At 40.0% G+C, this 27,500-nt stretch overlaps 1 protein-coding gene and 3 long non-coding RNA genes across 5 annotated transcripts in view; 3 read left to right on the forward strand and 1 right to left on the reverse strand.

The window, feature by feature from the left end:
* Positions 1-24,109, forward strand: part of LOC138980042 (uncharacterized) — a 60,257-nt gene extending 36,148 nt beyond the window's left edge. For both annotated transcript variants that reach the window (XM_070352834.1, XM_070352835.1), the window contains exons 2-5: positions 3,295-3,647; positions 15,303-15,464; positions 17,748-17,897; positions 18,366-24,109. In XM_070352834.1, coding sequence (XP_070208935.1) covers positions 3,299-3,647; positions 15,303-15,464; positions 17,748-17,897; positions 18,366-18,973 — 1,269 coding nt within the window. In that variant the 5' untranslated portion in view covers positions 3,295-3,298 and the 3' untranslated portion in view covers positions 18,974-24,109. The remainder of the gene's footprint in view (positions 1-3,294; positions 3,648-15,302; positions 15,465-17,747; positions 17,898-18,365) is intronic.
* Positions 6,083-7,763, reverse strand: LOC138980039 (uncharacterized). The gene is made up of 3 exons (XR_011460217.1): positions 7,593-7,763; positions 6,870-6,962; positions 6,083-6,217 (listed from the first exon to the last, which is right to left on the reverse strand). It is a non-coding gene; the product is annotated as an uncharacterized lncRNA (long non-coding RNA).
* Positions 7,766-9,518, forward strand: LOC138980040 (uncharacterized). The gene is made up of 3 exons (XR_011460218.1): positions 7,766-8,034; positions 8,325-8,486; positions 9,412-9,518. It is a non-coding gene; the product is annotated as an uncharacterized lncRNA (long non-coding RNA).
* Positions 10,708-14,508, forward strand: LOC138980041 (uncharacterized). Its single transcript, XR_011460219.1, has 2 exons — positions 10,708-11,004; positions 13,086-14,508. It is a non-coding gene; the product is annotated as an uncharacterized lncRNA (long non-coding RNA).
* Positions 24,110-27,500: the final 3,391 nt, after the last annotated feature.

The raw sequence follows: 27,500 nt of genomic DNA on the forward strand, positions 1-27,500 counted from the left end.
TGTTTACTTATCAACACCAAAACCATTCCCAAACTGTTTGTAGTGGCGGCCCAGTGGGGGGGGGGGGGGGGGGGGCAATGTTGCCGGTAAGTGTATAGCATTGTATACCATTGCTTTTTACGTATAAGCATCGAATTCAGACTGTATTATTGTTTTGGTGGTCTTTTATATCGTTTGTTTGTCAGTGCATTCGTCATTCAGTCCAGAGACATCCTGCTTGCTGCCGCGCGAGCCGAGAAAATGTTCCCTCTTTATCTTCACTGCGTTGGGTGCAAAACCCCTCCACGTGGAGGTGTTTTCAGACACGTCAGACACAGGGTGCATTATACTTGTTTTGATTCCATACCGTAGCTACAGGAAAACCTAACTAACAAATACACGAAACAAATCGACAGAAAAACTAAATAAAAAGTCAGGAGAATGCCTCTTCCATTGCCCTTCTGTACCTATAATTATCAATAGCATTAGTCCTCGGGTGTGTTTCTCTTTAATCATTAAAGCTAATTAAGGTAAGAGATCCTCCAGGGGTATCCACCTTGTTCATAATGCATGAGCTGTATAGAGAAGATGTCGAGGAATGCATGAATACAGAGTAACTGTTCCGCCAGCGCTGCCTTCCAAACTATTAAAGGTGCAATCATGTTGTTTTTTCTCCTGTTATATGTGTCCAGTCTAAATGCCTTTCTCCGTCCACAATTAAGCCATTTTTGGAGCTGAACCTGTATTTAATAACGAAAACAACCACCACCATCTCTCTCTTTCTCTCTCCCTCTCTCTCTCTCTCTCTCTCTCTCTCTCTCTCTCTCTCTCTCTCTCTCTCTCTCTCTCTCTCTCTCTCTCTCTCTCTCTCTCTCTCTCTCTCTCTCTCATTCTCTCTCACTCTCTCTCTTTCTCTCTCTTTCTCTCTCCCCTCTCTCTCTCTCTCTCTCTCTCTTCCTCTCTCCCTTTCTCTCTTCCTCTATCTCTCTCTTCCTCTCTCTCTCCCTCGGTATTACCGTTACCAGAAAGTTTTCATGGTTGATACACTGTTTGCTACGATGTATATATCTATATCCCATGACCTCCCTTCTTTGTCTCTGTTACTTCAGTATGGGTATATATGTTGTATTTTTATAGCTCAATAAATACATCATGGACTTCAAAAAATATATGATAGTGCAGATTCCGATTTGGGCAAAGAACTACTTTCCTCCCAACCGTTGACCTCGCGCCGAACAATGTGACACATTTGTATGAAGTTCCAAAATCGTATTGCACGGCTCAGAAAACCATATCAGTTACACGCAAAAATGAATCTCAGAACTGATCTGATGTATGGGATGCAATAAACAAACGTTTCCTTCATTATGAAAGCAATGCAGATCGAAAAAAAAAACATTCAACTTACAAGATACCCAGATGCTAGCGAACCAAAACAAAAACACGAGTACCCTCCCTTGCATCGTTAGCAGACGACTTTTGAGAGTCTGTCAGTAATGTGTTTGGTGTGCGTCTTCAGTTTCTCTGGCAGTGTCGGTGTGGGAACTGACAGAAGCTAGGGAGCACAGATAATAGAAGCCCTGTCACATAGACTAATCACACAATCAATACACATTTGGCTCATGTTTTGAATGACAGTTTCGAGTTTGTTAGTCAAACTCAAAGCAACAACACTGTCACTGGTGACATGCGTAGCGAGACCGAGAAGCGTCCTTACCTGGCACGGTTTGGCTTCGCTATCAAACATCGGCTGTTTCACGTGTTTTGCGAGCAAGTCTACTCTTTTGCCTGGCTCTGCAGTAAGTCCACATTGGCGATGAAGGTATCCAAGAACTTAACATGTGTGTATTTTACCGTAATCCAGTCATATTCCTTCAAAATGCAATCAATCGGCGGTGACAGACGTGTCAGCAATTCGCGACTTCACCAAGTCGGTCCCGTTTTCCTCACAACCATACCAGTTTAGGTTCATTCATGCAAACACACTCGCAAAACAGTTTATCACGTAGATACATTTCAAATAGGGAGCAAATGGTTAAATCTAAACCTACATATTTGTTCCCTAAAATTTGCTTCTCTGTCAATAAGCCTAATTGTATAATAACACGTTCGAGAAAAACAACGTAGAATCGATTCTGAATCGAGTAAGCCAAATGGGTCCCAAACCCGTTTCGCCCGTTCTGCCGACCTGAAACGCAAAACAAAAGAATTGTGCGCTTCAACTAAATTAATTTCTATACGACTTCATTACTTTCTTGCAACTTATGAACCTTTACTTAAAGCTTTTAAATGGTCTGAAAGTAGTGTTACCGCGTACTTATCGATGCACTCATTCGTTTTATTTTTTCAGCGACGGTCATTTAGTTTAAGGTTGCAAAATGGCTAAGTCTCGCTGGCACCACTGTTTTACAGTCCACAGATCGCAACAGTGCCGCTAGTAGTCTACACTTTGTGTTTGATGGTAGAATGGGATATACAGATTACAACACTCGTGGTTTTTTATATGGCTTGTATTTCAGTCAAGACCCAGCGGGAATATCAATCGAGAGCCACTCGCCAGAGGCTCGTGTCTCCCGATGATATTCATCCGCTGGGTCTTGACTGAAATACAAGCCATATAAAAAAAAACACGAGTGTTGTAACCTATACATATGGTGAGGTGACTATATTAGCAAGCAACTGCCAAAAATATTTAACACCATGTATATACATGATTCGATTACGTGAAATGCTGATTTTGTACATTTTCTCTTTTTTTTACCATTGTAAAAACCAAATCACTGGTTATACAATTAAACAATCCAATCCAATCCAATCTCTCTCTCTCTCTCTCTCTCTCTCTCTCTCTCTCTCTCTCTCTCTCTCTTCTTCTCTCTCTCTCCCCCCTCTCTCTCTCACTATCTCTTTCTATCTATATTTATCTCTTTTTCTTTTCTCTCCCTCTTTTTCTATCTCCCCCCTCCCTCCCTCTCTATCTCTCTTCCTCTCTCTCTCCCCTCTCTCTCTCTCTCTCTCTTTCTTCCTCTCTCTCTCTCCCCTCTCTCTCTCTCTCTCTCTCTCTCTCTCTCTTCCTATCTCTCTCCCCCCTCTCTCTCTCTCTCTTCCTCTCTCTCTCTCCCCCCCTCTCTCTCTCTCGCACACACACACACACACTGTACCCTCCCCCACCCAGCCCTTTCCACCTCCCACCCCCACCCCCAACCAACCCCCCACCCCACCCGCAACCACAACCACACACACTTTACGGACAGAAACTGTAACACCTTTATCCACACGTGGTGCCGTAGATCCTAAAACTGTCCATGTCTGTTTCAGAACCATGAGTTCTCCGCGGTACGGAGCTCGCGGTGGGGTGGAAAGCACCACCAGCTATGACTCCCACAGTGAAGAGGACCTCACAAGGGACAGAACCTACTCCGCCACTAGAGGACCGCTGGACACCAGTCGTGATGCTACGCGGGATACGTCATACTCGCAGCGTGACGTCACATTTCACTCCCATAAAGACGCCACTTTCCAGTCCAAAGGGAGTGAGACGTCCACCAATACGGAGCGTCAGGGATCGTACGATGTGTATTACCCCCCTTACGAGAAAACGGAGTGCAGCTGCGATGAGGCTGGCGGATGGCAGAAGTGTTCCTTCCTGCTCCTCATCATCACGTTCATGGGTAGTTCATTATTAATTTGAGGATTTGGTTTTTAATTAGAAGTGAAAAAAGTGTTGTTGTTGTTGTTGTTGTTGTTGTTGTTGTTGTTGTTGTTGTTGTTGTTATTTACTGCCACACGCACTATTATCAGTCAACTTTAAAACAAGTTATAACTACAAAAAAGATACAACCCTGATAGCATGCTAACGTTAATTTAACGTTAATTTAACGTTTGCATGGTTAGATTTTGGTTTACGGTTAGCATTAAACGTTAAATTAACGTTAAATTAACGTTAGCAGAAAAACGGTTCTAAAGCAAACGTTAAATTAACGTTAAATTAACGTTAGCAAGCAAACCGTTTTCATGGCAAACCTTTTTTAAACGTTAATTTAACGTTTGCCTGAAAACCAATATAAAACGGTTTGCATTGAAACGTTAAAATAACGTTAAATAAACGTTTACACATAACCGTTCAATATCAAACCATTTTTAAACGTTAATTTAACGTTTGCCTGAAAACCAATATAAAACGGTTTGCATTGAAACGTTAAAATAACGTTAAATAAACGTTTACACATAACCGTTCAATATCAAACCATTTTTAAACGTTAATTTAACGTTTGCCTGAAAACCAATATAAAACGGTTTGCATTGAAACGTTAAAATAACGTTAAATTAACGTTGGCACATAACCGTTCAAAATCAAACCAATTTCAAACGTTAATTTAACGTTTGCCCGAAAACACAAAAAAAACGGTTTGCACTGAAACGTTAAAAAAACGTTAAATAAACGTTGACACATAACCGTTCAAAATCAAAGTAAAAGCAAAAAAATAAAAAAAAATAAAAAAATGTTGTTATTGTTGTGGTGGTAACATTGACATTAACAATAACAAGCAACAAACAAAAAATTTAAAAAAAAAAAAAATTTTTAAATAAAAAATGTAAAAAAAATAAAATTGACATATTATATCGTTTAAAAAAATGTATTTGTAAAAAAAAATAATAAAAAAAAATTACCATAATGTAACGTTAAATTAACGTTAGTTTTATGTTTTATGGCTAACGTTTATTTCATGTTTTATGGCTAACCTTAAATTAACGTTAGATTTAGGTTAGTTTGCTCATCAAGATAAACGTTAAATTAACGTTAAAATTTAACGTTAATTCAACCAAAATAAAACCATAATATAACGTTAAATTAACGTTAATTTAACGTTTACCGCTAATATCAATTTGACCAAAATAAAAGTATAATACAATGGCTGTTTGAACGTATTTTTCACGTTGAGTGCAAACATTAAAAAGAACCCCCCAAAAAACATAATCAAACGAATCATAAGGAAAATAATTTTATTTAATTTTTCATTTTGCTTTTTAAATTTTTTTCTTATTTGAAGATGCATTTCCCATAGTCTTTTCTGTCTGCTGTTGTTGTAGTGTTATATATGTAGCTAAAACCATGTTAAAAAAATACAAGCAAACACCAACATGTAAAGTCAAATCAAAGTTTGAAAAAGGTTTTTGGTGAGAACGGTTAACTTTGCAGCTAACGCTATATGATCTTGTTGTATTACTTAATCCGGAGAGCATGCAGGCTGTTGATTTTTTTTTATTTTTTATCTCTGTCTCATTGCAAGGATGGTACTGGCCAGGTCTCATATTTTGAGCCAAAGAGTGTACATGCTAACATAAAACAAAACAAGAAAAATAAATAAAACCATTAGAAACATGTTTTGACAATATGTTGTAAACATTTATTCATCATTCCTTGATATTTCCACAAAATAAAAAATAAAAAATAAAACCATGATAAAAATGTCAAAAGTTGAATCAGTTCTAAAGTTTCTAGAAGTGAGTTTGGATATATATACCACACTTTTAGGTTCTGTACCTAGAAATTTACCAATTCTATTCCATCTTTTGGGTTTAAAAAGTTCTTTGCAGATATATATATTATACATCCAAAATGATGCCACAAGAGACAAGGAAATATGAGGTTATTTGCAACACCACCAGCAGAGGAAGAAGTCGCTCACTTTGCAGCAGCAGATAAAAAGAATTGTTGAATTTGAAGCAGGAGCAGACACAGAAGTTGTTGAATGTGTAGTATCTGCAGCAGACAAAGAAGTTGTTGAATTTACAGCAGACGATATATATTTGTTAAATCTGCAGCAGCACACAAAGAAGTCATTCACTTTGCAGCAGCTCCAGACAACAAGAATTGTTGAATTTTAAGCAGGAGCAGACACAGAAGTTGTTAAGTTTGCAGCAGGAGCAGCAGCAGACAAAAAAGTTGTTGAATTTGCAGCAGACGATATACTTGTTAAATCTACAGCAGCAAACAAAGAAGTCATTCACTTTGCAGCAGCACCAGTCAACAAGAATTGTTGAATTTTAAGCAGGAGCAGACACAGAAGTTGTTAAGTTTGCAGCAGCAACAGACACAGAAGTTGTTGAATTTGCAGCAGACGATATATTTGTTAAATCTGCAGCAGTAGCCATGGAAAAAGTTGTTGATACAACCAGTGCAGACGATGACTTGTCTGCAATAGGCGACTTTGAAGATCTGCTCCACATGCTATGACACCTGCAAAGACAAAGAATGCAACAATCTTAAAACATAAAGAATTCAGTGTTATTTGAGAACTTCAGTGTAAACACTATAATTATGTCTTCTTTGTTGGTGTTCTTTGCTGAACATAGAACTGAAAGTAAATAAGGTTTAAATTGTCTTTGCATTTATGCCAATATTGTTGAATTTACTTCTGTGAATTTGCTAACTTTGATAGCATCATTCTGTGTTTGAATGAAATGCTCTATGTCAATGCTGCCTGGCACGGACAACAGCCCTACCCACCCGTCCACCCCCACCCCACCTACACACACACAGAACACCTTCCCAAAAATGTTCCCCAGACTAAGACAATGGAATGTCAGTTGGACCTTGACTAAAAATACGTATAGGTAAAGATGTCCCAGCTACAACAAATTGTTCTGTCAGAAGACCTCCTACATGTCGAAATGATGTGATGGCCGACCAGCCAAGAATTACGTATGTATCAATGACCCTATGCTGAGGCCTGACAATAACACTGCCTTCTCTCAAATATGATTTTCTGTTATATAATAATATGACTGCTGGAACATTCATCTTAGCGTTAAACAAGGATTTTACCTGCAAACACACACACACACACACACACACACACACAGTGACACACACAGTGACACACACTTACTTGGCCTCAACAGCCAGAATGTCGGGGTTGTACCTTGTAGTTTACATCCCTGTGAATGCTTTCTGTTCCATCCTCATGGTAATTCCTCCCACCCTGCAATGAAAGCATTGATGTGTGAATTGCATTAATTACAATAGTCTAAACACACTCAAATCTTTACTTGTTAATGAAGACAGAGAGATAGAGAGTGGGAATGGGGGGGGGGGGAGGGGGGGAGGGGGGGGGGAGGGAGAGAGCAGTTGTCAATCAAACCTTGTTTTAAGTGTCTTTGAATAGATCATTTTCGAAAATTACTCCACATGCCTCTCCTGAGATCTCTTATAAATTTACTGTACAGTAATGCATTTGACCTGAAGCTGTAAGATTGAACAGTAGTGCCCTGGGTGCACATGTGTGGAAAGTATCAGATTGAGAGAGAGAGAAATTTTCAGATTGAGAGAGAGAGAGAGAGAGAGAGAGAGAGAGAGAGAGAGAGAGAGAGAGAGAAAGAGAGAGAGAGAGAGAGAGTAAGCTCAGTAACAGAGAGTCTAGAGACAGAAAGACACAGAGAGAGACTGAAACAGAGAAAGAAAGAGACAGAAGGCAGGAAAGAAAGAGAGAGAAATCCACCTTTCCAATCGTTATGCATGATATTGCTTTGATATTTGTGACTCGTATGAAAAATAAATCAACAATCACAATGCCAACGGATCGTGAACTATGAATCACAACAATCAACATTACCTGAATTTCTTCAGTGCTGAAAGTTCCATTTGCCATTCGCCTCAGCGTCACAAGATCTGTAGTGTGTATTCCTGATATGCTGAAGTGTAGCATGTTATCTTATACATGTATCAGCAGTCACACTGACTTTGAAGTTGCTAGCGTGTTAAAAACTGTTACAGAAACTTTTTTTAATTTCGATTCTAGTTCCACAGTGAAAAGTTTGAGACTGAGAGTAATGTCCCTTGGCGATCAAGGGAGGTCACTCAGAATTTTCGTTTCTAGTTATCGAAGGACGTAACGGCAAGTTGTGCTGATGAGGAAGATTGGAAACTGGCACTGGCAGAACTTTGCAAGAGCACTATGATACACCAACAGAAACGAATCAGACTGGACAGTCCAATACTAAGACCGAAGGCGCAAGACATAACTGGACTGGTTTCAAGATTTTTACAAACTTTGAGTGAGTATTCGTATTGCCTATGGAACTTGGAAGATAGATTTGCTAATTATTGAGACTAGATCAGATGTATTTTTTATCTCTTGGAATACATGACTGATGAGACTAAAAAGTTTGCTTTGTTTCTTAGGTGTGTGTGTGTGTGTCACTGTGTGTGTGTCACCGTGTGTGTGTTTAGGTGTTTGCTGTTTTTCTTTATTGTTGTTGTTGCCTGAAATTGTGATTTTAACTAAGAATCCTTTTAATTTTATGATTCTGTTGTGCATATAAATAAATAGCTTTTATTCTTTCAGATTTATACCACAAAAAAACTGTCTGCATTTGGTGGGGAGGTGCCTTAACTGGTCAAAAGAAAAGTGAGCTGATTGATGGCATGGCCGTTCATCGCATTTGGATGGGAAAAGGCAAAACCAATTTCCATTCTTCAACAAGCTGAAGGTTTGCATTGGAAAACAGTAAGTGGGTTTTTGAGTCACTTGAGAAAAAGTGACTCTATGTAATCGGTCAGTGTTAGTCTGTCCGGCCGGCCGGCCGGCCGGCCGGCCGTCCGTAGACACCACCTTAACGTTGGACTTTTCTCGGAAACTATCAAAGCGATCGGGCTCATATTTTGTTTAGTCGTGACCTCCAATGACCTCTACACTTTAACGATGGTTTTGTTCACCTTTGACCTTTTTCAAGGTCACAGGTCAGCGTCAAAGGAAAAATTAGACATTTTATATCTTTGACAAAGTTCATCGGATGTGATTGAAACTTTGTAGGATTATTCTTTACATCAAAGTATTTACATCTGTAGCCTTTTACGAACGTTATCAGAAAAACAAGGGAGATAACTAGCCTTTTCTGTTCGGCAACACACAACTTAACGTTGGGCTTTTCTCGGAAACTATAAAAGTGACCGGGCTCAAATTTTATGTGAACGTGACTCATTGTGTTGTGAATAGCAATTTCTTCCTGTCCATCTGATGCCTCATATAATATTCAGAACTGCGAAAGTGACTCGATCGAGCGTTTGCTCTTCTTGTTTAAATGAGTTTTCAATGTAACTGACAGAACAATTTGTTGTGTAATTATTATATAATCAGTTGTGTAATGCTTGCAAAACACACACACACACATGTACACACGCATCCCCCATCCCACCCCCCTTTCCACATGTATATACATTACATACACACACAAACTCCAATTTGAACTGTACCTGTTTCAGTGGTGGACCTTTCTGGTGACCTGTAATTACTCAACTGTCTGTTGGAACATATTAGGGAAAATAATCTATCAATGTGCTTTTGTAAATTTGTTGGTTAAATCAGAATTACTTTCAATTCTGTTTCCAGTCCTTTGTGCAAATTCGTATTAATTGGACATTATTTCTTTCAGATGAAAAAAATCCTGTCTACAATCGGAGAGAGAGAGGGGGCAATGGGAGGGGGCCACAGTCTGAAGGATGGCTGTACCAAAGCATGCAGTTGTAAGGGGACAACCCATCAAGGTTTACAATTATCAGCTTTGAAAACAGTGAGTACAATTTGGTACATGTATAATTATTGCTTGCAACAGACCCACAACCCACCCACCCACACACACTCATATAAATTCATATATCAACCGTTTCTGTTTCAGTGATGGACTGGTATGATGAACTTTTCTGTCTTTAAGTTTAATAACATTTAGGAAAACATGTTGTCATTCTGTGCTTTTTTGTTTTTGTGATAAGGCCTAAAAAAAACAAGAAGAGCAAACGCTCGATCGAGTCACTTTCGCAGTTCTGAATATTATATGAGGCATCAGATGGACAGGAAGAAATTGCTATTCACAACACAATACAGATGTAAATAATTTGATGTAAAGAATAATCCTATAAAGTTTGAATCAAATCCGATGAATAGTTTCAGAGATATGATATTTCAATTTTTTTCCTTCAAGACATACCTGTGACCTTGAAAAAGGTCAAAGGTCACCAAAGCAGACGTCAAAGTGTAGAGGTCACTGGGAGTCACGTTCACATAAAATTTGAGCCCGGTCACTTTTATAGTTTCCGAGAAAAGCCCAACGTTAAGTTGTGTGTTGCCGAACAGAAAAGGCTAGTTATCTCCCTTGTTTTTCTGATAACGTTCGTAAAAGGCTACAGATGTAAATACTTTGATGTAAAGAATAATCCTACAAAGTTTCAATCACATCCGATGAACTTTGTCAAAGATATAAAATGTCTAATTTTTCCTTTGACGCTGACCTGTGACCTTGAAAAAGGTCAAAGGTCAACGAAACCATCGTTAAAGTGTAGAGGTCATTGGAGGTCACGACTAAACAAAATATGAGCCGGATCGCTTTGATAGTTTCCGAGAAAAGTCCAACGTTAAGGTGGTGTCTACGGACGGCCGGACGGACGGACGGCCGGCCGGCCGGACAGACTAACACTGACCGATTACATAGAGTCACTTTTTCTCAAGTGACTCAAAAAAGGTGTGGTTACGGTAACCCGACCTACCCTATTTTTTTGGGCCGACCCTATAACTTTTTATTACATTTGTCAAAAAACAACCAAAAAAACCCAAATAAACGAGTGCAGAAAACACAATGAAAGCGAAAGCGCCCGAGTCGCACACTTATTTCCCTGTCAACTAGGTTTAATTTGTACACGTTAGAAAAAAAGTTTTAAAAAAAAAAGTGATTGCCTACCTTCCTACCCTATTTTATTTTGGCTATGTTACCGTAACCACACCTATTTTTATTTTTTTTTTGTGCCTAACTGAGAATCCTTGTTCTCATTCCTGTGCACATGACATGTATTTATATTGACTTTTATTCGCTCAGATAACAAACAAGTCTACAATTGGTGGGAAGGTGTCTGGACTGGTGGGAAGAATGATGAGTTCATTGATGACAGATGATTGTACCAAAGTCATTCAATCAGAAGGGGGAAAAAACATCGAAGTTTCCATTGTCTGTGCTGAAAGTTCACACTGTTGACCAGTAAGTGAATTGTTTAACTCAGTGTCGTCTTTTTTACATTTAGTCAAGTTTTGACTAAATGTTTTAACATAGAGGGGGGAATCGAGACGAGGGTCGTGGTGTATGTGTGTGTGTGTCTGTCTGTGTGTGTGTGTGTAGAGCGATTCAGACTAAACTACTGGACCGATCTTTATGAAATTTGACATGAGAGTTCCTGGGAATGATATCCCCATACATTTTTTTCATTTTTTTTTTATAAATGTCTTTGATGACGTCATATCCGGCTTTTCGTGAAAGTTGAGGCGGCACTGTCACGCCCTCATTTTTGAACCAAATTGGTTGACATTTTTGTCAAGTAATATTCGACGAAGCCCGGACTTCGGTATTGCATTTCAGCTTGGTGGCTTAAAAATTAATTAATGACTTTGGTCATTAAAAATCTGAAAATTGTAAAAAAAATAAAAAAATTATAAAACGATCCAAATTTACGTTCATCTTATTCTCCAACATTTGCTGATTCCAAAGACATATAAATATGTTATATTTGGATTAAAAACAAGCTCTGAAAATTAAATATATATAACAATTAATATGAAAATTAAATTTTCAAAATCAATTTAAAAACACTTTCATCTTATTCCTTGTCGGTTCCTGATTCCAAAAATATATAGATATGATATGTTTGGATTAAAAACACGCTCAGAAATTTAAAACGAAGAGAGGTAAAGAAAAGCGTGCTATCCTCCTCAGCGCAACTACTAAACCGCTCTTCTTGTCAATTTCACTGCCTTTGCCGTGAGCGGTGGACTGACGATGCTACGAGTATACGGTCTTGCTGCGTTGCGTTGCGTTCAGTTTCATTCTGTGAGTTCGACAGCTACTTGACTAAATGTATTTTCGCCTTACGCGACTTGTTTTTGACTCACATGCGAAGCAAAAGTGAGTCTATGTACTCACCCGAGTCGTCCGTCCGTCCGTCCGGACGTCCGGACGTCCGGAAAACTTTAACGTTGGATATTTCTTGGACACTATTCAGTCTATCAGTACCAAATTTGGCAAGATGGTGTATGATGACAAGGCCCCAAAAAACATACATAGCATCTTGACCTTGCTTCAAGGTCAAGGTCGCAGGGGCCATAAATGTTGCCTAAAAAACAGCTATTTTTCACATTTTTCCCATTTTCTCTGAAGTTTTTGAGATTCAATACCTCACCTATATATGATATATAGGGCAAAGTAAGCCCCATCTTTTGATACCAGTTTGGTTTACCTTGCTTCAAGGTCAAGGTCACAGGAGCTCTTCAAAGTTGGATTGTATACATATTTTGAAGTGACCTTGACCCTGAACTATGGAAGATAACTGTTTCAAACATAAAAATTATGTGGGGCACATGTTATGCTTTCATCATGAGACACATTTGGTCACATATGATCAAGGTCAAGGTCACTTTGACCCTTATGAAATGTGACCAAAATAAGGTAGTGAACCACTAAAAGTGACCATATCTCATGGTAGAAAGAGCCAATAAGCACCATTGTACTTCCTATGTCTTGAATTACCAGCTTTGTGTTGCATGACCTTAGATCACCTTGACCTTGGGTCAAGGTCACATGTATTTTGGTAGGAAAAATGTGTAAAGCATGTGAGTCGTATGGGCTTTGCCCTTCTTGTTTCCTGTGGTGCTTAATTTCAATATCAGTTGTGTAATGCTTGCAACATACACACACACACACACACACACACACGCACACACACACACACACACTCTCTCTCTCTCTTTCTCTCTTGTTACAAATTGGGCTGAGACTTTTGATTTTGCATATATGTGGACTTGCGCCTGTGTGTGTGTGTGTATGCGCACCTGTGTGTCTGTGTGTGTGTGTGTATGTGTGTATACATGGGTGTGTTTCTTAGTACATGTATTGTATGTGTTTGTTACTGCTAATGTGTGTGTATGTGTGTTTGTAAGTGTATGTTTTTGTTAGTGTATGTGTCTGTTAGTGTGTGTGTGTGTGTGTGTGTGTGTGTGTGTGTGTGTGTGTGTGATTTAGTTTGTAATCCCAGCCATTGACTAAGAACCATTTTTCCTTCTCTATCCCAGGTTGGTATCCTGCATAAGATTATGATCACTTCAAAGTCAGGGAGCTGGGCCTGGCCATATAGTTCACACAATGTTAAGTTGAACTCCCTCACCATTACCATCATCATATTCTGTGAGGTGGACTTCACCTACGACCAGAAGTTTGACCAGCGTCAAAGAGCGAGTGCAGGCAGCTGCTAGTGCTACAGGACATCATTGCGCGCCATCTCATTAACAAGATTCAACACCTTTGCTGACCCACAGCTTCTGAATGCTGTGTTTGCAAAGCAGCCCGGCATCAAGCCTCATTTACATGGGTGCCATCATTCAGGACTAACACCAACAGTTCATAAACAAATATTCACTGTGCACACACATGTTTGGCAAAGTGGTGCAGAAAACATGCAGTCTTGCTGCTTGTTAATTTTTATTCATCGATGATTGTTTTTCATCTAGCTACTCCACAAAATATGTTAATATCTTTTGTGATAGCAAGAATCTTAATGAAATGAAGCAGAGCGCTTTTTTAAGATCTGAGAAACAAAGGGAAGTAATTGCTCTGCTATATGACATGTGCAACAAGAGTAAGTGAGATTATGTGGAAGCAATTTTCTTGGCACCTGTGAGAATAACACGCTTTGGAATGAACAAGAGACTTTACATGCTTGTCACACGTGTATGCATTAAAAGCGCTTACATCCCTTTGTTTCTCATATTTTGTGCTACTGACTTGCTTGTATTACTGATTGTGCAAATACTTTGTATTGTTTTCATCTCTGATTTTGTCATTAACAGTGATCGCTGTCGATAATGAGTTTGCACAGCCCTATGGTATTTACCTTGATGAACCCATACCATCGCATTGTGATTGAAATTCTTAATTGCTGATCCTGTTATCGCCTTCTGATGATTTTTTTTATCAAGTTCAAACTAGTCAATGTAGCGTTGCTTCAATGAGATTAAGTCCACACATAATTTTTGTCTGCCCGATTGATAATACTATGCTGTGGTATTTTACTGAGACTGAAAAATGTGTTGTAATATTTTTTTAGTTCACATTTTCATGTTTTAGCAATTGAAGGAATTTAGTATGCATTGTTCAACATTTTAAAAGTGTTACTGTTATCAAATTAGTATTCACTTATTGAATTGGTAAAGACCTCAACAATTTAAATTTGAAATAAAATTTGTGATCTTGAATTTTCTGTGCATTAATTCAAATTTGTATTTGCAAATGTTATTTTAATGTTTTCAGGAGAACGTAAATTTAACGTTTGCATGTTAACGTTAATTTAACGTTTGCATGTGAACGTTAATTTAACGTTTGCATGTGAACGTTAATTTAACGTTTGCATGAGAACGTTTGATTATGGTTTTGTTTTGGTTAATTTTATGTTTGCATGCTAACGTTAAAAAAACGTTAAATAAACGTTAATAAAACGTTTTATTTTGGTTATTTTTATGTTAGCAAAAAACGTTAAAAAAACGTTAAATAAACGTTAATAAAACGTTTCTTTTTGGTTTTATTTTGGTTATTTTTACGTTAGCAATAAACGTTTAAAAAACGTTAAAATAACGTTAATCTAACCGTTATATTATGGTTTGATTTTGGTTTTATTTTGGTTATTTTTATGTTTGCAAAAACGTTAAATTAACGTTAATTTTAACGTTATATTATGGTTAGATTAACGTTAAATTAACGTTAGATTAACGTTAAATGTTAACGTTAATTTAACGTTTTATCACATGAGCAAATTAACGTTAAATTAACGTTAGCGGTAAACGTTAAATTAACGTTTACCGCTAACGTTAATTTAACGTTAATTTAACGTTAGCATGCTAACTGGGAAAGGGTAAATGTGTGTAAGTAAAACAAACTATTAATCAATCTGAATCAATCAATCGCCCCGATTAATCAATCAACCAGTGAATCAATCTACCACATATCAATAACCAACATAACTGCATAAATTGCTTACCATAGTGATACCCAGATCATCATGTTCAATTGCTGTGTGTGACAGGTCACGCCATAGCAGTGACCACCCCTTACTGGGTGGTGTTCTACGAGGGTGACCAGATGACGGTGTATGAAGGGGTGTGGCTTAACATGTTCCATTGTGTGTGACAGGTCACGCCATTGCAGTGACCACCCCCTACTGGGTGGTGGCCTACGAGGGTGACCAGATGACGGTGTATGAAGGGGTGTGGCTTAACATGTTCCATTGTGTGTGACAGGTCACGCCATTGCAGTGACCACCCCCTACTGGGTGGTGGCCTACGAGGGTGACCAGATGACGGTGTATGAAGGGGTGTGGCTCAGCTGTTACAGGGACCGAAGCTCGGGTAGCTGGACCTGCTCTACATATGACACTATCCGCAACCTCTTTGAACAACCAGGTGAGAAATGACACGAGTTTACACACACCTTCCTTCCTTCATCCCCTGGTAAACAATTGTGTAAATCATTGCAGATCTGTCCCGGCTCTTCCTTCCTTCCTTCCTTCCCGTGTAAAACATTGTGTAAATCATTACAGATACACCCGGGCTTTAGCACACAGAGCAGGTTTCATAACGGGCATATTTGTTCATTGTAAACTCAAAGTTATAAATGCCTTCGTTCTTAAGAAGCCAACTGTAATTTTGAGTCCACAGTGGAAGGTTATGTATTGCTGTTATGTATTATATATCTAAATATGCTATCTATATATATATACGACTAGTGTCTGTCTGTCTGTCTGTTCGCGATGCACGGCCAAAGTTCTCGGTGGATCTTTTTCAAATTTGGACACCGTATTCAGCTACACCCCGGACACAACCTCATCGATGAGATATTTCAACACGTGTTCTCAGCGCGCAGCGCTGTGCCCGCTGAACCGATTTTGTTGTTTTTTGTCTGGATCCACTACCAGTAACTCTTCCTTATCTTCTCCAGTGTTTTCAGCCGCGATTATCTCCCTTCCTCCGTGTGGCGTCAATCCATATTCCCGTTACTACGTTACTATTTTTAGAAGGTCACTGCACGTTACTATTTTTAGAAGGTCTCCAGTGTTTTGCGCGTTTATCTTCTTTCCTTCGTGCGCCGGCTAAGCCGGCGTACACCCGGCAAAGCCGGGTCCCAGGCGCAGCCTGGTATTCGGCTCTACTTCTTCCCGGCGAAGCGGGTAATCATCTAGTTATTTCATATATTTAAAGTGCGTGATACTGTGCTTTAAAATATCCCCCGTAAGACTCTATAAAATACTTGATAAAATCACGCGCATTTGAAATTATATTGCCCGATATTGTTTAATCCGGTGCTGTGACTGATACTGCGGATACCTGCTCTGATCGAGGGCTCTCTCTAATTATACCAACTATATCAATCAGTATTAGCACTATATCACACGGTGTTTTCAGCGTGGTACGAGACGGCCCAGGTCTGCACAGTTCTGTCCCTGATACTGCTCTTCTCCGCTCTGATCGTGGGCCCTCTCTAACAATATCGCACGCTGTATATATATGAACTATATTACACGCTGTATATTACGTATATCACATGGTGTATATTAACTATATTACACGGTGTTTTCAGCGTGGTACGAGGCGGCCCAGTCTGCGCAGTTCTGTCCCAGATACTGCTCTTTTCCGCTCTGATTGTGGGCTCTCTCTCTAACAATATCACACGCTGTATATGAACTATATTAAACGTTGTATATTACCGATATCACATTCAGTATATTAACTATATCACACTCAGTATTAAAACTATATCGCACAGTCTTTTCAGCGGGGTACGAGGCGGCCCAGATCTGCGCAGTTCTGTCCCTGACACTGCTCTTTCCCGCTCTGATCCTGGGCTCTCTTTAACAATATCCCACGCTGTATATGAACTATATTACACGCTGTATATTACCTATATCACATGGTGTATATTAACTAATTTATATTACACGGTGTTTTCAGCGTGGTACGAGGTGGCCCAGGTCTGCGCAGTTCTGTCCCTGATACTGCTCTTTCCCGCTCTGATCGTGGGCTCTCTTTAACAATATCACACGCTGTATATGAACTATATTACACGCTGTATATTACCTATATCACATGGTGTATATTAACTATATTACACGGTGTTTTCAGCGTGGTATGAGGCGGCCCAGGTCTGCGCAGTTCTGTCCCTGATACTGCTCTTTCCCGCTCTGATCGTGGGCTCTCTCTAACAATATCGCACGCTGTATATGAACTACTAGATGAATACCCGCTTCGCCGGGTACGGCTGCGCCGGGAAGAAGTCGCTCCGAATACTCGGCTGCGCCGGGGACCCGGCTATGCCGGGTGTACGCCGGCTTTTCCGGCGCACCGCACGGAGGAAGGGAGATAATCGCGGCTGAAAACACTGGGGAAGATAAGGAAGAGTTACTGGTAGTGGATCCAGACAACAACAACAAAAATCGGTTCAGCGCTGCGCGCTGAGAGCACGTGTTGAAATATCTCATCGACCAGGTTGTGTCCTGTCCCGGGTGTACCTGAATATGCCCACCAAATTTGAAACAGATCCATCGAGAACCTTGGCCGCGCATCGCGAACAGACACACAGACACAAGTCGTATATATATATAGATATTACACGCTGTAAATTACCTATATTACTAAGTATTAAAACTACATCACACGGTGTATATTAACTATATCACACGGTGTTTTCAGCGTGGTACGAGGCGGCCCAGGTCTGCGCAGTTCTGTCCCTGATACTGCTCTTCCCCGCTCTGATCGTGGGCCCTCTTTACTCCTACGTCGTGTCGCTGAGGGGAAGGTCAAGGGCGTCCGGGGTCCTCGTGGCTTTCCTTGCGTCTTCTGGTGAGTCTGAAATCTTACGACTTCAAAAATATCTCTTGATGACAAGTGATTTATATAAAGTCTGCGTTTGTAAAATGGCAACGTGGACATTGCAAAAGCACTTGCTTATTACGAAGCACAAAGAAGCTACCTGCCTACAAGATTTTCCGAGTGAATTGTTAACATATATTTCTACTTCGAGTGACTTGAACAGCATGGCATGCTAGCTGTGTCAATTTTCTAACCTGTATTTCCACTCCGAGTATGTGATGCTCCATTAACATGCTCAATCCGTGTTTAACCTGTGTTTCTGCTTCAAGTTATCTGACCTCCCTCAAAAATGTTGTGTCCACTTTCTCTCATCTGCAGCTTTCTGGTCTTTCATGAGCTTCGTCACCTTCAAGAAATAAGTTGTAGAATGAATGTCTAACCGCTGTGTTCATTTTTCAATTAAACCATTGTCGTGTCCACTTTCCGTCTCACCTGCAGCTTTCTGCTCTTTCGTGAGCTTCGTCACCTTCGCCGGCGGCTACCCGACGAACCAGAAGTTCCCGCCAGGTTACGTGAGGTTCCACGTGTCCTTCGCCCTGCAGATCATCAGCTTCCTGTTCTGCCTGCTCACCCTGGCCACACACATCCGGGACTCCTACCCCGGTGTGTCGCTCTGGGACAACAAGATGTGCGCCAGCGGGATCAACATGCCCAAAATCCCGGCCTCCAAAGCTCCCAGGACCCCGCCGGGTGAGAGTCACATCCCGAGACTCCCACCTACCGGGGGGTCCTCCGTAGCTTCCGCTCCTCCGGCTCCCAAGGTGTCCGTAACCAAAAGCAGCGGTCCCAAGCTGAGCTTCTCCTTTCCCAAATTCCCTTCGGCGCTCTCCCGGTTTCGGTCCAAGGGAGAGAACCCGTCTGCGCCGCCGGTCACGCAGGATACTCCGGATCGTCTGGATGTAAGGGAGGCAAGTGATGACAAACTAGACACCTTGCAAGCACCCCCGAGTGCTCCCCCTTCCCAGCGCGCTGGAGCGAACTCGACTTCGTATAAATCGTACGCACCCAGCAGTGACTCCATGAGTGGTTATGACTCACAAGTGTAGAGAAGTTTTACTGGAAGAGAGTTTGTTATGTGTCTCGCTCTGTACAGAAGTTTCAATGAGAGAAAAATATAGTTGTGTGCATTTTGTATGGAGAAGATTCATTGAGAAAAGATAGTTATGTGCATTTCTGTACAGAAGTTTTGTGGAGGGAAACAAATAGTTATGTGCATTTCTGTACAGAAGTTCTGTGGAGGGAAACAAATAGTTATGTGCATTTCTGTACAGAAGTTCTGTGGAGGGAAACAAATAGTTATGTGCATTTCTGTACAGAAGTTTTGTGGAGGGAAACAAATAGTTATGTGCATTTCTGTACAGAAGTTTTGTTGAGGGAAACAAATAGTTATGTGTATTTCTGTACAGAAGTTCTGTGGAGGGAAACAAATAGTGATGTGCATTTCTGTACAGAAGTTTTGTTGAGGGAAACAAATAGTGATGTGCATTTCTGTACAGAAGTTTTGTTGACGGAAACAAATAGTGATGTGCATTTCTGTACAGAAGTTTTGTTGACGGAAACAAATAGTTATGTGCATTTCTGTAGAGAAGTTTTGTGGAGGGAAACAAATAGTTATGTGCATTTCTGTACAGAAGTTTTGTTGAGGGAAACAAATAGTTATGTGCATTTCTGTACAGAAGTTTTGTTGACGGAAACAAATAGTTATGTGCATTTCTGTACAGAAGTTCTGTGGAGGGAAACAAATAGTTATGTGCATTTCTGTACAGAAGTTTTGTGGAGGGAAACAAATAGTTATGTGCATTTCTGTACAGAAGTTTTGTTGAGGGAAACAAATAGTTATGTGCATTTCTGTACAGAAGTTTTGTGGAGGGAAACAAATAGTTATGTGCATTTCTGTACAGAAGTTTTGTTGACGGAAACAAATAGTTATGTGCATTTCTGTACAGAAGTTCTGTGGAGGGAAACAAATAATTATGTGCATTTCTGTAGAGAAGGTTCGTTTGGGAAAAAGATAGCAATGGGCATTTTGTACAGAAAAGTTATGTGGGATGGAGTGTTTTTTGCGCTTTTCTGCACAGAAATTTTATTTTTATAAATGTTATGTACTTTTTCCTTTGATTCGTTTTTAGATTAACCTGTCGTTGTTGGTTTTTCTTTCTTATTTATATGCTGTTTTGTTAACGTTCTTTAAACCAAACCCACCGAAAAACCAAACCTTAACGCAAAAATAAGACAAGTGGTAAATACAATTTGAAGACAATTTCTGTTTGTTTGTGTGTCGCCTATATATATATGTCTTTTATCTTTTTCAGCACAAGAAACCTGCTGTACTCTTGTAGTTGTATGTTTGTATGTTTGTTACACACTTTATGAGCTAATATAGCTTTAATTCCATGATATTGATTTATACTCTGGAATCAAAACTGAACACACTGGAAACCCCCCTTTTAAGACCATTTTGGGGGTGACTCTCCCATCGCCCCCCCCCCCCCCAATTTGAGACTTCCTCCTTTTTGAAGACCTTGTTTTCTCAGACTTTCTGTACATAGCCTCTGTAAAATGACACCCTAATTTAAAACTCCTCCTTTGCAGAACCGATGTTCTCAGATGTGTTGAGGTCTGAATAGGGGAGTTTCACTGTACTGTCTTTTTGATTTACACTTAGGCTCTACATTTTACATTTCTACAGTTTCGTCGTTTTGTTGTGATCTGCTGTGTGTTAGAAACTCATCCCGATTTACCCGGAAAATGTAAATACAACAAAGAAAACATAGTATGTAACAACTAGACTGTACATAACTGATGTAATCATGTATGTTTGTATGAATGGGAAGGAGAGGCAGAATAAGAGGCAGCCGAGAGAGAGAGAGAGAGAGAGAGAGAGAGAGAGAGAGAGAGAGAGAGAGAGAGAGAGAGAGATAGAGAGAGAGAGAGAAATGGAGGGAGAGAGAAAGAGTCAGACAGAGAAAGACAGAGAGAGAGAGCGATACATTTATTCACCATTTTGAATATACTATCATTGCAAGAACTTTTTATTGTTAGTTTTTTCTCCACATCGAATGTTTAATATGTTTTGATCTAAAAATAGCAACATTATGCTCATGTCGTCACGTGCAATCTGTTGCTTTCAACCACGTGATACACACATAATGTGTAACAGCTCACGCCTTGGTGACCCTAACTTAGGAAGAAAATGGCTGCCACGGCGAATTTCGGTTTGGTGACGTCACAGGAAAGCAACGGATTTTGTAAACAAACAAAAAACATTTAAAAAAAACCACCAATACATTAATGTTATTCTATTGTCTTGCTATAACAGTCTGAATTGGCAATTAATGCACATGTAACAGGCCAAAGTATTTACCGAAAAGAGTCGTAAAAAAACCCAATGAAAGTATGGTGATTTGACTGAGCCTGTTTGAGACTGATGCGAATGGAAACATAAAACAAGTCGCGTAAGACGAAATTACTACATTTAGTCAAGCTGTGGAACTCACAGAATGAAACTGAACGCAGTGCATTTTTTGACAATGACCGTAGTCCGCCGCTTGTGCATAACGGAGTGAAACTGACGAGCCTGTTCAGCGCGGTAGTGGTTTCGCTGTGCTGCATAGCACGCTTTTCTGTACATCTCTTCGTTTTAACTTTCTGAGCGTGTTTTTAATCCAAACATATCATATCTATATGTTTTTGGAATCAGGAACCGACAAGGAATAAGATGAAAGTGTTTTTAAATCGATTTCGAAAATTTATTTTTGATCATAATTTTTATATTTTTAATTTTCAGAGCTTGTTTTTAATCCTAATATAACATATTTGTATGTTTTTGGAATCAGAAAATGATGAAGAATAAAATGAACGTAAATTTGGATCGTTTTATAAAAAAAACATTTTAATTACAATTTTCAGATTTTTAATGACCAAAGTCATAAATTAATTTTTAGGCCACCAAGCTAAAATGCAATACCGAAGTCCGGCCTTCTTCGAAGATTGCTTTACACAAGTTTCAATCAATTTGATTGAAAAATGAGGGTGTGACAGTGCCGCCTCAACTTTTACAAAAAGCCGGATATGACGTCATCAAAAGTATTTATCGAAAAAATGAAACAAAACTTCCGGGGATGTCATTCCCAGGAACTCTCATGTAAAATTTCATAAAGATCGGACCAGTAGTTTGGTCTGAATCGCTCTACACACACACACACACACACACACACACACACACACACACACACACACACACACACACACACACACACACACACACACACACATACACCATTACCCTCGTCTCGATTCCCCCTCTATGTTAAATGTAATGATGTATCTGTAAAATATTACTGTTGAAGACAGCAAGTGTAAATGTTGCTTTTATCGTTTTATCATTGATGCTTTTGTGAAGATATTTGAACTAAACGTGTAACTAAAACCATTTCGTGTAAATATTCCACAATGAAAAACCGCAACAGCGAAAACGTTCTAGTTGAATAACGTTATTCCGGCAGCTCTTGACAAAGAAATGACAAGATTTGTTCAGAACAAGTACAGGTTCGTTTTATGTGTTAACTTCTTAATGTTCAAGGTTAGCCTCCTCTGTGGACTGTCTGAAGTGTTTTGGGATGCGGTGCACGCTTTAGGCCAAATAAAAATATATGTTGGTTTAGGGTAACGTGACCAAAAAAGATAGGGTCGTTAGGTCGGTTTTGGGTTTCTTTCTTTAATTTAGTCGATTCTAAAGGAGGTTACTTCCCTTTGTCTCAGTATGGTTCGCAAAATGTGCTTACAGTTTTTTTTTGTTTTTTTTTAGAAATGAACAAAAGGTTCTAGGGAGAGAAAAAAAATAGGGTCGGTCGGGTTACCCTAAACCAATAATATATTTTCATTTGGCCCTAGCAAGAGACATCTAATACCAACAACAGTTTTGCTCTTTACTTATGTGGTAACGTTTGTTGTTTAAAGCCATATGTACTCGATGACTATACACGCTAATTGCTTTACCAACAGCTGGAGACAGACTAAATTAAGTTCCCTGCAAAATATTGTGGTCTAGGACCCCTTAAATGTTGAGATATTTGAATTTTCATTTTGATCTGGATCGTCCTATTTATAGATTTGGCAACACATGTAACGTTGATGCAAGGGAGAGAACACCGCGGCTTTGTTGACATCCTCACTTTTTCAGAGGCTAGAACAAGCTGTAATGCATGTATTATGGTCCGCGCATGGTGACGTATCGTCATTATATGGTCTTATGGTGCGTTTGACATCGATTGTGGGCAAACTACACTTTGTAAACACGGGAGTGCGTTAGTATGCCTTTAAGGTCGTTGATCTGCAGCAAAGGCATGATATCCTGCGGGGTAATTTCCGCACTCGCCTTTTGTTGCGGTTGAGAGCCGTATGGCAAGGGTGTTCTTACATTCTTAAAATCAACGTCGTCGTGGAATTTTGGCATAACTCATTTTAGATAGCTTTTCAGCAGCAGGGCAAAACTGATTAGTTTTATTATGAAATAGTGTTTATATTTGTACCTGGTATGAATAGAAAGATCAAAGAATGTTAAATCATGTAGTGTCCATCGTATATTAGAGAATATTTCTCATGGAGAATGTTTTACTTATTCTAAAGCACAAAAACATCAAAATCGCCAAGAATCGAGTTACGCCAAAATTCAAGGACGACGACAAAATACAGAGCCCGTTCAAATCCAAGGAACCACACACCTTATAATTACGATCCTATTTTACTTCCTCTCTCCTTGGAAATGATTTTGCAAAGAAACTCAAGAGTGTCATGCCTTTTTAAAGTTATAGGAAGTCTTTGAAACACGGATGCGTTTACCCTTGGTTGATGCTACACATACGTCACCCGGCTATGTATTTTTAAACCGATACTTTGACTTTGACCAAAACTTTGTTTCAAGACAAGTATTTCGATGTTTGCTGTAAATTGCATATTACTGATAATTGTTCAATATTCTCATGAAACTATGCAAAGCATGTACTAAAGTTGTGTCTTTTGTTCATAAGACAACACGAGAACTGTGCGTTATCTGACTATCACGGACGGTTATTTTTTGGTTGTGATTTGAATATTTATGTTTCCAAGATATGATACTCGGTAAATCTGAACTTATAAACATCTGTTTTCAAGAGAACAGCAATACACTTTTGATAGAAAAAGTCTCTGTGTTGCTTTTTCTGTGTCTGTGTGACTGTCTATGTGGCTGGCTGTTCGTACCTGAATACATACGCGCACGCGCATACACACACACACACACACACACACACACAACACACACACATGCACATGTACACACACGCACACACACACGCACACACACACACACGCACGCACACATGCACACACACACACACACACAAACACATGCACACACACACACACACACATACACACACACACCACACACACACAAACACACACACACACACACTCGCACCCCACACACACACACACACACAACACACACACTCTGAAAGGAAAACACACAAAAAAAATCTGTACACATTTGTTTTAACGGATTGAGATGTTACGACTAGATCACCCGACCTCAGCCCCATTACAGTCCACTACCTTGCAGCTCCTTCAAGCAAAGATGCGCAAAGAGGAAAATAGACAAATGGACAGACCGAATGAAACAGATACAGAAACAGGGATGATCGATGCGAGGCGACAACTACAAATGTGCATGACAGCTTGTTTTTAATAGAATGTTAAACCAAGCAGAACGTTCAACATTTGCTCTTGACATGGCTACCTCGATTTGCCCCCTACTTCAACGGGGCAACATATATATGCACTGGAGGAATCGCGAGACAGAGACAGACAGCGTGGCGGTTCACCACATTCACCTTTGAAGGCGAAGTCCTGTCAAATGGGATTGAGAATTTTAGGGCTTATTTCTCAGCCCTATATTATCTGTTGTGGCTTCTCAAATGCCAGAACATACAGACAGACAAAAGCCGCTAGACCCCATCACAAACAGAACTCTATAATCCACAGGTGTTGCCCACACACACACACAAACACACACACACACAGAGAAGCCGTATATATATATGTATATCTATATCTATAAATATATAGAGATAGGTGACATTGTATTTTTCGCGTGGCTATAAATTGATTCGACCTTTTCACTTTGACAGTAAGAACAACTTACGGGTGCAAGGGAAGCGTTCTGGACAGCGCAGTGACATTCTAAAAATAGTAACGTCGAAACGGGAATATGGATTGAAGCCACGCGAAGGAAGGGAGATAAACGCAAAACACTGGAGAAGATAAGGAAGGGTTACTGGGAATGGTGAAATGAACAGAAAAATCAAAATCGGTTCAGCGCTGCGCGCTGAGAGCACGTGTTGAAATATCTCATCGATGATATTGTGTCCGGGGTGTATCTGAATACGGTGTCCAAATTTGAAAAAGATCCACCGAGAACTTTGGCGTTGTGATGTGGTCTAGCGGCTTTGGTGTGTCGGTATGGGGCCCCGGGTAGCTGAGGTGGAACCAAAATCGGTTCAGCGCTGCGCGCTGAGAGCACGTATTGAAATATCTCATCGACCAGATTTTGTCCGGGGTGTATCTGAATATGGACACCAAATTTGAAGCAGATCCATCGAGAACTTTGGCCGTGCATGGCGAATACACACATACACAGACAGACAGACAGACAGACAGACAGACAGACAGACAGACAGACAGACAGACAGACAGACACTAGTCGTATATATATATATAGATGACCTGCCTTTATCTTTTTTACACATAAACGCGCGCATAAAACACACACACACACACACACACACACACACACACACCGCACACACACACACACACACACACACCGCATACACACACACACACACAAACACGCACACACACACACACACGCACACGCACACACACACACACATAGGGGCCTACACACACACACACACACACACACACATAGGGGCCTACACACACACACACACACACACATACACACACACACAAACACATTTAACAGCACACACAATGTCATCCACAAACCGAACTTCCACCACGCTGATGACTTTTTAGTCGACAACTAGAAGAGAGCAATACTCTCAACGCAAACAAAAATTGAATAAAAAAGAAAATGAGAAACAGTTTGCAATAAAAGAGTTTATTATTGCTAGTCGACTGTGTGCTGATTTTAGAAGGGCGAGATCTTCATCTTTCTCGTGAGAACTGTATGATTTCCCGAACTTTGTGGGGTTTTTCGCTTTTGTTTTTTGTTTGGATCAAGGAAGATTATGATCGTAAAAAGGACTAAAATGTGACCCTCCACCACGGAATGAGTCGGATGTCACCTCGCGCGGTTCTGCGCTAGGTCTAATATACGTCCGGGGGGTGTCAGGTATCAGTGTGAGAATCACCTTCGTCATGCACAGGCTTATAACTCGAAAAGTTTTCGCTCTTTTCTAAAACGGTTTTCACCACTGAATAGAGTATAGAACAAGTCGCGTGAAGCGATATAAAAACATTTAGTCAAGATCAACGCCACTGTGGCACAAACTAGTCATCGCCGAGACTACATTCAGATAGTCTCGGCTAAGCATACCGAAGACCGAGACAGGTCACGCTCGCCTCCGAGAAGCACGCGTTCGTAGTACTTACTGAACCTATTTTCTTTCATTCTGAGCACATTTTTAGAGTTAATGTAAAGGAGATATATTTTGTGCAAATGTATACTATTTATCAATTTGTCCTGATTCAACTGTACATGTGTACATACTTGGATGGATGAATGGACGACGGGAGGTTATAAGGAAGACACCAAAAAACCGACGAAATCGTCACAGCAGGATTGCAAAGTAAAGAGAGAATAGGCCTACTGTATGTCCTACAGACTAAATACTTCGCCTCTTAAGGACAAGATATATATGTGTTATATGATTCGAGTTTTACGCCCTCATGACCACAAGTGTATGCGTGTTTATGTGGTATCGGCCATCTGCACTTTTGGCAGAATGACCGAGGTCTTTTACGTGCCATTGTGGTGACACGGGGGTCTGCACATAAAGTTGACCCGTGACCCGTGTCCGTCCCGGTCCGAATTCGAACCTGCGACCTTCCGATCACAAGTCCAGTGCTCTACCAACTGAGCTACCGGGCCCCCAAAAAGGATTGCATAAGTGATGCGTTAGGCCATGGCAGAAGGGAGTGCGCATTCTCACAACCGTAAAGACCAAAAAGTGAAAGTGAACAGCTTGAAAACACATAAACCCACGCTAAACCCACTCGTTTGTTAGATATACAACAAGCAAGGTTCGACATGTGTTTGATTTAAACACTTTAACTTCGTGCCTGCTTGTTGACCATTCAGTGCCTTTTGATGCACTCGTTGACAATTGCAATATTTAGAAATGTGACCGTCCACGACGGTATGAGTCGCATGTCACCTTTGCATGATTTTCATATGTTTACATTTGCCTGAAGAGTTTTTTATGCTCTATCCAGTGGTGAAAACCGTTTTAGAAAAGAGCGAAAACTGTTTGAGTTATAAGCCTGTGACTAAGGTGACCCTCA

The sequence above is a fragment of the Littorina saxatilis genome, linkage group LG11, assembly GCF_037325665.1.
Source record: "Littorina saxatilis isolate snail1 linkage group LG11, US_GU_Lsax_2.0, whole genome shotgun sequence".
NCBI lineage: Eukaryota > Metazoa > Mollusca > Gastropoda > Littorinimorpha > Littorinidae > Littorina > Littorina saxatilis.